The sequence below is a fragment of the Sebastes umbrosus genome, chromosome 20, assembly GCF_015220745.1.
Source record: "Sebastes umbrosus isolate fSebUmb1 chromosome 20, fSebUmb1.pri, whole genome shotgun sequence".
NCBI lineage: Eukaryota > Metazoa > Chordata > Actinopteri > Perciformes > Sebastidae > Sebastes > Sebastes umbrosus.
Window position 1 is genome coordinate 27,643,658 of NC_051288.1, and position 12,500 is coordinate 27,656,157.

The following is a 12,500-nucleotide window of genomic DNA, read 5'->3' on the forward strand; positions in this document are numbered from 1 at the left end:
CCACACAGTTCTGCTCCTTTCAGGAAACACTGACCTAAATCTGTTGACAGCAGCATCACAGCCACAATAGAACATCTGTGTAGAGACGCTGAACGCAGCACGACGCTCTGCTCGGGTTCATATTTATCACACACCACATTTAACTATCTGTAGTTCATATTTACTCTCAGTGACGTCTGAGCAGCACATTCACTGTGAAATATAACACACTAATATCTAATCAATACCCATACTGATCAATACTCTATTGATCCCAGATATGTCGTTGTTTCGACGCGTCAACGTCGTTCGATAAACTCGTAACGACAGAAACTCGTCTGCCGTCTCTGATCTGAAGCAGCAGATATTTCCCATCATGCACCACTGGCTGATTCTAAATTGACCAATCATCTTCATATTACATCTGACAGCACTTCTCCGTGTGTGTGTGTGTGTGTGTGTGTGTGTGTGTGTGTGTGTGAGCAGCGAGCCACGTCGCCATCAGCTCCCAGCAATAACTACTGTTGTCATGGCAATGTGGCAGACGTGAATGCAGTCGCCCCAAAAAAACACATCTGGCCTCCAGGAGTCGCTGGTTTGATTCCAGCTGACTGGCAGCAGAATGAAGGCAGCTGATTGGCTGATTGGTCACCACAGGAAATGATGCTGAGCCAGAACCAGAACCAGAACCAGAGAGGCCCCGCCTCCATCTGGAGCTGACTCACCTGTTCTGGGTCAGAACACTGTGATCTGATTGGACGCCATCATGGAGGAAGTAAACTAAACACCAGGTCACATGACAGACCTCGAGCAGGAAGGAGGGGGAGGGGCTAACAGAGGAGCCTCGCTTCTGATTGGACGGATGATTTCAATCTCCCGGCCAATCAGAGAGCTGCTTCTGGCTCCGCCCACCTGCGTCAGGTGATGTCGTACCTGAGTGACGAGAGGACGACAGCAGGAGGCGTGTCCGGGGGGCGGGTCCCTCTGGCCTCTGGATGATGTGATTGGTCAGGAGGAGGGGCTTGTCTCTCCGCTGGAACACGCCCACTTCCTGTAAAACATGTTAGCATGTTAGCATCATGCTAGTGTGTGTGTGTGTGTGTGTGTGTGTGTTTGTGTACCTTGGGGAGAGGATGAGGAGAATGAAGAGGTGAAGAGCGATAGAACGGAGGAACCAGAGGAACCACTTCAACAGCTGGACGTTCCCACTGAAACAACAACAACAGTAGATGGTTCCACATTTTTATTTGATAGTTTCTCCTCCATGTGTCACCTACTTAGAACCGGAGAACCACAGGAACTCTAGAGTCACGTAAAGAGTAACATAAAGAACCGGAGAATCACAGGAACTCTAGAGTCACGTAAAGAGTAACATAAAGAACCAGTAGAACCACAGGAACTCTAGAGTCACGTAAAGAACCGGAGAACCACAGGAACTCTAGAGTCACGTAAAGAACCAGTAGAACCACAGGAACTCTAGAGTCCAGGTCAGTGACTGTCTGTAACATGTTGCGTGTAACTGACTCCAGGTCGGTCTGTTGGTGTTACAGTGAGTTGATGCTCGGAGCTGTAGATGATGTAATTAACAGACATTATTCCCTCGCTGCCTTCAGGCCTCATTAAACTTTCATCTGATCTCCGTCTGCAGAGGAAGATCAACTCTAGTAGAGACGCCGCAGATCAGACGGCTGATGACTCAAACTACCAAACTACCAATCCACCAAACCACCAAAATACCAAACCACCAAACTACCAAACCACCAAACCACCAAACTACCAAACCACCAAACTATCAAACTACCAAACTATCAAACTACCAAACCACCAAATTATCAAACTATCAAACTACCAAACTATCAAACTACCAAACTACCAAACTACCAAACCACCAAACCACCAAACCACCAAACTACCAAACCACCAAACTATCAAACTACCAAACTATCAAACTACCAAACTACCAAATTATCAAACTATCAAACTATCAAACTACCAAACTACCAAACTATCAAACTACCAAACCACCAAACCACCAAACTACCAAACCACCAAACTATCAAACTACCAAACTATCAAACTACCAAACTACCAAACTATCAAACTATCAAACTATCAAACTACCAAACTACCAAACTATCAAACTACCAAACCACCAAACTACCAAACCACCAAACTATCAAACTATCAAACTACCAAACTACCAAACTATCAAACTATCAAACTACCAAACTATCAAACTACCAAACTACCAAACTACCAAACTATCAAACTATCAAACTATCAAACGACCAAACTATCAAACTACCAAACTACCAAACCACCCAAATACCAAACTACCAAACCACCAAACTACCAAACTACCAAACTACCAAACCACCCAAATACCAAACTACCAAACCACCAAACTACCAAACCACCAAACTACCAGACTACCAAACCACCAAACTATCAAACTACCAAACTATCAAACTACCAAACCACCAAACCACCAAACTACCAAAGAACCAAACTATCAAACTACCAAACTATCAAACTACCAAACTACCAAACCACCAAATTATCAAACTATCAAACTACCAAACTATCAAACTACCAAACTACCAAACTATCAAACTACCAAACCACCAAACTACCAAACTACCCAAATACCAAACTACCAAACCACCAAACTATCAAACCAGTCCCCGGGAGGGACGCCCAGGAGTGACGCCCAGGAGGGGACGGACGCCCAGGGGGTGTGTTACCTGTATCAGGTGTGTTTGTGTGTGTGTGTTACCTGTATCAGGTAGGTGTGTTACCTGTATCAGGTGTGTTTGTGTGTGTGTGTTACCTGTATCAGGTAGGTGTGTTACCTGTATCAGGTGTGTTTGTGTGTGTGTGTTACCTGTATCAGGTGTGTGTGTTCAGGTATCCACACAGCGGGGGGGTAGAACACCAGAGGGGGCGTGGCCTGGTACATCGCTGCTGACCAGCTGGCCAACCAGAGCCAGTGGGGGGGGGGGGGGGTCACTGCTGAAGGACAGCCAGGGTGCTGCTGTGGTCACCATGCCGACCGGCTGACCTTTGAACCTGGATACCGGCAGCATCATGATGACATCACCACCTGACAGACAGGTAGACCAATCAGGACTCAGAAGCAGATTAATGGGTCAGACTGTTACCTGCTGAATTTAAATAAACAAGATAAAGTACCCAGCATGCACTGCACACACATGAAGAGATGAAGGAAGAATAAAGGAAAAGAAAACAGAGAGCAGATATTAGAAGAGTTTAAACACTCATCAGTCTGATCAGTCTGATCAGTCTCATCAGTCTGATCAATAACATTCATCAATTAATAACCGTTCAATATCTGATCATCATTAAACTGCACAAAGTCCAACAGAATCCTGAAGAGAAGAATCCTCTCTGTTAGAGACGAATAAACACACTGAAACAGGTCTGATGTTCTACTAGATGTTCCACTAGATGTTCCTCTACATGTTCTAGTAGATGTTCCCCTAGATGTTCCTCTAGTTGATCCACTAGATGTTCCTCTAGTTGTTCCACTAGATGTTCCTCTAGGTGTTCCACTAGATGTTCCACTAGATGTTCCACTAGATGTTCCTCTAGTTGTTCCACTAGATGTTCCTCTAGATGTTCTACTAGATGTTCCACTAGTTGATCCACTAGATGTTCCTCTAGTTGATCCACTAGATGTTCCTCTAGTTGTTCCACTAGATGTTCCTCTAGGTGTTCCACTAGATGTTCCACTAGATGTTCCACTAGATGTTCCTCTAGTTGTTCCACTAGATGTTCCTCTAGATGTTCTACTAGATGTTCCACTAGTTGATCCACTAGATGTTCCTCTAGTTGTTCCACTAGATGTCCCACTAGATGTTCCACTAGATGTTCCTCTAGATGTTCTACTAGATGTTCCTCTAGTTGTTCCACTAGTTGATCCACTAGATGTTCCTCTAGTTGTTCCACTAGATGTCCCACTAAATGTTCCACTAGATGTTCCTCTAGTTGTTCCACTAGATGTCCCACTAGTTGTTCCACTAGATGTTCCTCTAGATGTTCTACTAGATGTTCCACTAGATGTTCCACTAGATGTTCCTCTAGTTGTTCCACTAGATGTTCCTCTAGATGTTCTACTAGATGTTCCACTAGTTGATCCACTAGATGTTCCTCTAGTTGTTCCACTAGATGTCCCACTAGATGTTCCTCTAGATGTTCTACTAGATGTTCCACTAGATGTCCCACTAGATGTTCCTCTAGATGTTCTACTAGATGTTCCACTAGATGTTCTACTAGATGTTCCTCTAGATGTTCTACTAGATGTTCCACTAGTTGATCCACTAGATGTTCCTCTAGTTGTTCCACTAGATGTCCCACTAGATGTCCCTCTAGATGTTCTACTAGATGTTCCACTAGTTGATCCACTAGATGTTCCTCTAGTTGTTCCACTAGATGTCCCACTAGATGTTCCTCTAGTTGTTCTACTAGATGTTCCTCTAGTTGTTCCACTAGATGTTCCTCTAGTTGTTCTACTAGATGTTCCTCTAGTTGTTCCACTAGATGTCCCACTAGATGTCCCACTAGATGTTCCTCTAGATGTTCTACTAGATGTTCCTCTAGATGTTCTACTAGATGTTCTACTAACTAACTAACAGACTCGTGTGTCTGCTGGTCCTCATAGTTCAGTGTCCTGATGATGATGATGATGATGATGAAGGTGATGAAGGTGATGAAGACCACCCACCGACCCGCGGAGCCTCCTCGGAGCTTCTGTCCCGGTAGAAACTGCTCCTCAGACTCTAACCGGTCCGGTCACGTCCTGAGCGGCGGATCAGATCATCCTCCTCCGGTAAGAGGTGACAGAGTAAACACACCGGGAGAGACCGGGAACTACCGTCACGTTAGAATACCGACAGTCAGAGAGACAGAGAGACAGACAGAGAGACAGAGAGACAGAGAGAGAGACAGAGAGACAGACAGAGAGACAGAGAGACAGACAGAGAGACAGAGAGACAGAGAGACAGAGAGACAGACAGAGAGACAGAGAGACAGACAGAGAGACAGACAGCGAGACAGAGAGACCGTCTGACTGTCACGGCAGCAGCGGACGATGCGGCTCCCCGCGGAGGTAGAGAAGTACCGGAGCCCCGTGCAGCAGAGCCGCGTTCCGGTCACGGAGTCTCTCTCTCTCTCTCTCTCTCTGTCTCGGTACAAACCGATTAAAGCTCCGGTAAACGGAGCTGCTCTCAGATCAAAGAGCCGCCTCCCTGTTAAGTGTGTGTGTGTGTGTGTGCGTGTGAGTGTGTGTGTGCGTGTGTGTGTGCGTGTGAGTGCGTGTGTGCGTGTGTGAGAGTGTGTGAGTGTGTGTGAGTGTGTGAGCCCAGAGCTGAAGTAGTCAAATCAATAATCAATACCCGAAAAATATGTGTTGTTTTACAATTTATATAACGGACCGGATTTATTTCGATTATAATAATAACAATAATCATAATAATAATAATTATTATGATTAATCCAGTCTGAAGCTCTGCAAACATCCATCATCTGCAACCGCTTCTCCCGTTAGGGGTCGCAGGGGGGACTGTGGAGGAAACCTGAGAACCCGGAGTAAACCCACACTAACCTGCATGTCTTTGGACTGTGGGAGGAAACCTGAGAAGCGGAGTAAACCCACACTAACCTACATGTCTTTGGACTGTGGGAGGAAACCTGAGAACCCGGAGAAAACCCACACTAACCTGCATGTCTTTGGACTGTGGGAGGAAACCTGAGAACCCGGAGAAAACCCACACTAACCTGCATGTCTTTGGACTGTGGGAGGAAACCTGAGAACCGGAATAAACCCACACTAACCTACATGTCTTTGGACTATGGGAGGAAACCTGAGAACCGGAGTAAACCCACACTAACCTACATGTCTTTGGACTGTGGGAGGAATCCTGAGAACCGGAGTAAACCCACACTAACCTGCATCTCTTTGGACTGTGGGAGGAAACCTGAGGACCGAAGTAAACCCACACTTGGACTTCGTCTTTGCTCTGTGGGAAGAAACCTGAGAACCGGAGTAGACCCACACTAACCTGCATCTCTTTGGACTGTGGGAGGAAACCTGAGAACCAGAGTAAACCCACACTAACCTGCATCTCTTTGGACTGTGGGAGGAAACCTGAGAACCGGAGTAAACCCACACTAACCTGCATGTCTTTGGACTGTGGGAGGAAACCTGAGAACCCGGAGTAAACCCACAATAACCTGCAGCCACGCTAACCTGCATGTCTTTGGACTGTGGAGGAAACCTGAGAACCCGGAGTAAACACACACTAACCTGCATGTCTTTGGACTGTGGGAGGAAACCTGAGAACCGGAGTAAACCCACACTTGGACTTCGTCTTTGCTCTGTGGGAAGAAACCTGAGAACTGGAGTAGACCCACACTAACCTGCATCTCTTTGGACTGTGGGAGGAAACCTGAGAACCAGAGTAAACCCACACTAACCTGCATCTCTTTGGACTGTGGGAGGAAACCTGAGAACCGGAGTAAACCCACACTAACCTGCATGTCTTTGGACTGTGGGAGGAAACCTGAGAACCCGGAGTAAACCCACAATAACCTGCAGCCACGCTAACCTGCATGTCTTTGGACTGTGGAGGAAACCTGAGAACCCGGAGTAAACCCACACTAACCTGCATGTCTTTGGACTGTGGGAGGAAACCTGAGAACCCGGAGTAAACCCACACTAACCTGCATGTCTTTGGACTGTGGAGGAAACCTGAGAACCCGGAGTAAACCCACACTAACCTACATGTCTTTGGACTGTGGGAGGAAACCTGAGAACCCGGAGAAAACCCACACTAACCTGCATGTCTTTGGACTGTGGGAGGAAACCTGAGAACCGGAATAAACCCACACTAACCTACATGTCTTTGGACTATGGGAGGAAACCTGAGAACCGGAGTAAACCCACACTAACCTACATGTCTTTGGACTGTGGGAGGAATCCTGAGAACCGGAGTAAACCCACACTAACCTGCATCTCTTTGGACTGTGGGAGGAAACCTGAGGACCGAAGTAAACCCACACTTGGACTTCGTCTTTGCTCTGTGGGAAGAAACCTGAGAACCGGAGTAGACCCACACTAACCTGCATCTCTTTGGACTGTGGGAGGAAACCTGAGAACCAGAGTAAACCCACACTAACCTGCATCTCTTTGGACTGTGGGAGGAAACCTGAGAACCGGAGTAAACCCACACTAACCTGCATGTCTTTGGACTGTGGGAGGAAACCTGAGAACCCGGAGTAAACCCACAATAACCTGCAGCCACGCTAACCTGCATGTCTTTGGACTGTGGAGGAAACCTGAGAACCCGGAGTAAACACACACTAACCTGCATGTCTTTGGACTGTGGGAGGAAACCTGAGAACCGGAGTAAACCCACACTTGGACTTCGTCTTTGCTCTGTGGGAAGAAACCTGAGAACTGGAGTAGACCCACACTAACCTGCATCTCTTTGGACTGTGGGAGGAAACCTGAGAACCAGAGTAAACCCACACTAACCTGCATCTCTTTGGACTGTGGGAGGAAACCTGAGAACCGGAGTAAACCCACACTAACCTGCATGTCTTTGGACTGTGGGAGGAAACCTGAGAACCCGGAGTAAACCCACAATAACCTGCAGCCACGCTAACCTGCATGTCTTTGGACTGTGGAGGAAACCTGAGAACCCGGAGTAAACCCACACTAACCTGCATGTCTTTGGACTGTGGGAGGAAACCTGAGAACCCGGAGTAAACCCACACTAACCTGCATGTCTTTGGACTGTGGAGGAAACCTGAGAACCCGGAGTAAACCCACACTAACCTACATGTCTTTGGACTGTGGGAGGAAACCTGAGAACCCGGAGAAAACCCACACTAACCTGCATGTCTTTGGACTGTGGGAGGAAACCTGAGAACCGGAATAAACCCACACTAACCTACATCTCTTTGAACTGTGGGAGGAAACCTGAGGACCGAAGTAAACCCACACTTGGACTTCGTCTTTGCCCTGTGGGAAGAAACCTGAGAACCGGAGTAGACCCACACTAACCTGCATCTCTTTGGACTGTGGGAGGAAACCTGAGAACCAGAGTAAACCCACACTAACCTGCATCTCTTTGGACTGTGGGAGGAAACCTGAGAACCGGAGTAAACCCACACTAACCTGCATGTCTTTGGACTGTGGGAGGAAACCTGAGAACCCGGAGTAAACCCACACTAACCTGCATGTCTTTGGACTGTGAGAGGAAACCTGAGAACCGGAGTAAACCCACACTAACCTGCATGTCTTTGGACTGTGGGAGGAAACCTGAGAACTGGAGTAAACCCACACTAACCTGCATGTCTTTGGACTGTGGGAGGTAACCTGAGGACCGGAGTAAACCCACACTTGGACTTCGTCTTTGGACTGTGGGAAGAAACCTGAGAACCGGAATAAACCCACACTAACCTGCATCTCTTTGGACTGTGGGAGGAAACCTGAGGACCGGAGTAAACCCACACTTGGACTTCGTCTTTGGACTGTGGGAAGAAACCTGAGAACCGGAATAAACCCACACTAACCTGCATCTCTTTGGACTGTGGGAGGAAACCTGAGAACCAGAGTAAACCCACACTAACATGCATGTCTTTGGACTGTGGAGGAAACCTGAGAACCCGGAGTAAACCCACACTAACCTACATGTCTTTGGACTGTGGGAGGAAACCTGAGGACCCGGAGAAAACCCACACTAACCTGCATGTCTTTGGACTGTGGGAGGAAACCTGAGAACCGGAATAAACCCACACTAACCTACATCTCTTTGAACTGTGGGAGGAAACCTGAGGACCGAAGTAAACCCACACTTGGACTTCGTCTTTGCCCTGTGGGAAGAAACCTGAGAACCGGAGTAGACCCACACTAACCTGCATCTCTTTGGACTGTGGGAGGAAACCTGAGAACCAGAGTAAACCCACACTAACCTGCATCTCTTTGGACTGTGGGAGGAAACCTGAGAACCGGAGTAAACCCACACTAACCTGCATGTCTTTGGACTGTGGGAGGAAACCTGAGAACCCGGAGTAAACCCACACTAACCTGCATGTCTTTGGACTGTGGGAGGAAACCTGAGAACCGGAGTAAACCCACACTAACCTGCATGTCTTTGGACTGTGGGAGGAAACCTGAGAACTTGAGTAAACCCACACTAACCTGCATGTCTTTGGACTGTGGGAGGAAACCTGAGAACCAGAGTAAACCCACACTAACCTGCATCTCTTTGGACTGTGGGAGGAAACCTGAGAACCGGAGTAAACCCACACTAACCTGCATGTCTTTGGACTGTGGGAGGAAACCTGAGAACCCGGAGTAAACCCACAATAACCTGCAACCACGCTAACCTGCATGTCTTTGGACTGTGGAGGAAACCTGAGAACCCGGAGTAAACACACACTAACCTGCATGTCTTTGGACTGTGGGAGGAAACCTGAGAACCGGAGTAAACCCACACTAACCTGCATGTCTTTGGACTGTGGAGGAAACCTGAGAACCCGGAGTAAACCCACGCTAACCTGCATGTCTTTGGACTGTGGGAGGAAACCTGAGAACCCGGAGTAAACCCACACTAACCTGCATGTCTTTGGACTGTGGAGGAAACCTGAGAACCCGGAGTAAACCCACACTAACCTACATGTCTTTGGACTGTGGGAGGAAACCTGAGAACCCGGAGAAAACCCACACTAACCTGCATGTCTTTGGACTGTGGGAGGAAACCTGAGAACCGGAATAAACCCACACTAACCTACATCTCTTTGAACTGTGGGAGGAAACCTGAGGACCGAAGTAAACCCACACTTGGACTTCGTCTTTGCCCTGTGGGAAGAAACCTGAGAACCGGAGTAGACCCACACTAACCTGTATCTCTTTGGACTGTGGGAGGAAACCTGAGAACCAGAGTAAACCCACACTAACCTGCATCTCTTTGGACTGTGGGAGGAAACCTGAGAACCGGAGTAAACCCACACTAACCTGCATGTCTTTGGACTGTGGGAGGAAACCTGAGAACCCGGAGTAAACCCACAATAACCTGCAGCCACGCTAACCTGCATGTCTTTGGACTGTGGAGGAAACCTGAGAACCCGGAGTAAACACACACTAACCTGCATGTCTTTGGACTGTGGGAGGAAACCTGAGAACCGGAGTAAACCCACACTAACCTGCATGTCTTTGGACTGTGGAGGAAACCTGAGAACCCGGAGTAAACCCACGCTAACCTGCATGTCTTTGGACTGTGGGAGGAAACCTGAGAACCCGGAGTAAACCCACACTAACCTGCATGTCTTTGGACTGTGGAGGAAACCTGAGAACCCGGAGTAAACCCACACTAACCTACATGTCTTTGGACTGTGGGAGGAAACCTGAGAACCCGGAGAAAACCCACACTAACCTGCATGTCTTTGGACTGTGGGAGGAAACCTGAGAACCGGAATAAACCCACACTAACCTACATCTCTTTGAACTGTGGGAGGAAACCTGAGGACCGAAGTAAACCCACACTTGGACTTCGTCTTTGCCCTGTGGGAAGAAACCTGAGAACCGGAGTAGACCCACACTAACCTGTATCTCTTTGGACTGTGGGAGGAAACCTGAGAACCAGAGTAAACCCACACTAACCTGCATCTCTTTGGACTGTGGGAGGAAACCTGAGAACCGGAGTAAACCCACACTAACCTGCATGTCTTTGGACTGTGGGAGGAAACCTGAGAACCCGGAGTAAACCCACACTAACCTGCATGTCTTTGGACTGTGGGAGGAAACCTGAGAACCGGAGTAAACCCACACTAACCTGCATGTCTTTGGACTGTGGAGGAAACCTGAGAACCCGGAGTAAACCCACGCTAACCTGCATGTCTTTGGACTGTGGGAGGAAACCTGAGAACCCGGAGAAAACCCACACTAACCTGCATGTCTTTGGACTGTGGAGGAAACCTGAGAACCCGGAGTAAACCCACACTAACCTACATGTCTTTGGACTGTGGGAGGAAACCTGAGAACCCGGAGAAAACCCACACTAACCTGCATGTCTTTGGACTGTGGGAGGAAACCTGAGAACCGGAATAAACCCACACTAACCTACATCTCTTTGAACTGTGGGAGGAAACCTGAGGACCGAAGTAAACCCACACTTGGACTTCGTCTTTGCCCTGTGGGAAGAAACCTGAGAACCGGAGTAGACCCACACTAACCTGCATCTCTTTGGACTGTGGGAGGAAACCTGAGAACCGGAGTAAACCCACACTAACCTGCATGTCTTTGGACTGTGGGAGGAAACCTGAGAACCGGAGTAAACCCACCCTAACCTGCATGTCTTTGGACTGTGGGAGGAAACCTGAGAACCCGGAGTAAACCCACACTAACCTGCATGTCTTTGGACTGTGGTAGGAAACCTGAGAACCGGAGTAAACCCACCCTAACCTGCATGTCTTTGGACTGTGGGAGGAAACCTGAGAACTGGAGTAAACCCACACTAACCTGCATGTCTTTGGACTGTGGGAGGTAACCTGAGGACCGGAGTAAACCCACACTTGGACTTCGTCTTTGGACTGTGGGAAGAAACCTGAGAACCGGAATAAACCCACACTAACCTGCATCTCTTTGGACTGTGGGAGGAAACCTGAGGACCGGAGTAAACCCACACTTGGACTTCGTCTTTGGACTGTGGGAAGAAACCTGAGAACCGGAATAAACCCACACTAACCTGCATCTCTTTGGACTGTGGGAGGAAACCTGAGAACCAGAGTAAACCCACACTAACATGCATGTCTTTGGACTGTGGAGGAAACCTGAGAACCCGGAGTAAACCCACACTAACCTACATGTCTGTGGACTGTAGGAGGAAACCTGAGAACCGGAGTAAACCCACACTAACCTGCATGTCTTTGGACTGTGGGAGGAAACCTGAGAACCCGGAGTAAACCCACACTAACCTGCATCTCTTTGGACTGTGGGAGGAAACCTGAGTACCGGAGTAAACCCACACTAACCTGCATGTCTTTGGACTGTGGGAGGAAACCTGAGAACCCGGAGTAAACCCACACTAACCTGCATGTCTTTGGACTGTGGGAGGAAACCTGAGAACTTGAGTAAACCCACACTAACCTGCATGTCTTTGGACTGTGGGAGGAAACCTGAGAACCAGAGTAAACCCACACTAACCTGCATCTCTTTGGACTGTGGGAGGAAACCTGAGAACCGGAGTAAACCCACACTAACCTGCATGTCTTTGGACTGTGGGAGGAAACCTGAGAACCCGGAGTAAACCCACAATAACCTGCAGCCACGCTAACCTGCATGTCTTTGGACTGTGGAGGAAACCTGAGAACCCGGAGTAAACACACACTAACCTGCATGTCTTTGGACTGTGGGAGGAAACCTGAGAACCGGAGTAAACCCACACTAACCTGCATGTCTTTGGACTGTGGAGGAAACCTGAGAACCCGGAGTAAAC

At 48.2% G+C, this 12,500-nt stretch overlaps 1 protein-coding gene across 1 annotated transcript in view; it reads right to left on the reverse strand.

Annotated features, from left to right (window-relative positions):
* Positions 1 to 12,500, reverse strand: part of LOC119480063 — a 32,540-nt gene that overhangs the window by 19,026 nt on the left and 1,014 nt on the right. Inside the window, 4 exon segments of the mRNA XM_037756167.1 lie at positions 913 to 1,030; positions 1,101 to 1,187; positions 2,864 to 2,980; positions 2,982 to 3,082. Coding sequence (XP_037612095.1) covers positions 913 to 1,030; positions 1,101 to 1,187; positions 2,864 to 2,980; positions 2,982 to 3,068 — 409 coding nt within the window. The 5' untranslated portion in view covers positions 3,069 to 3,082.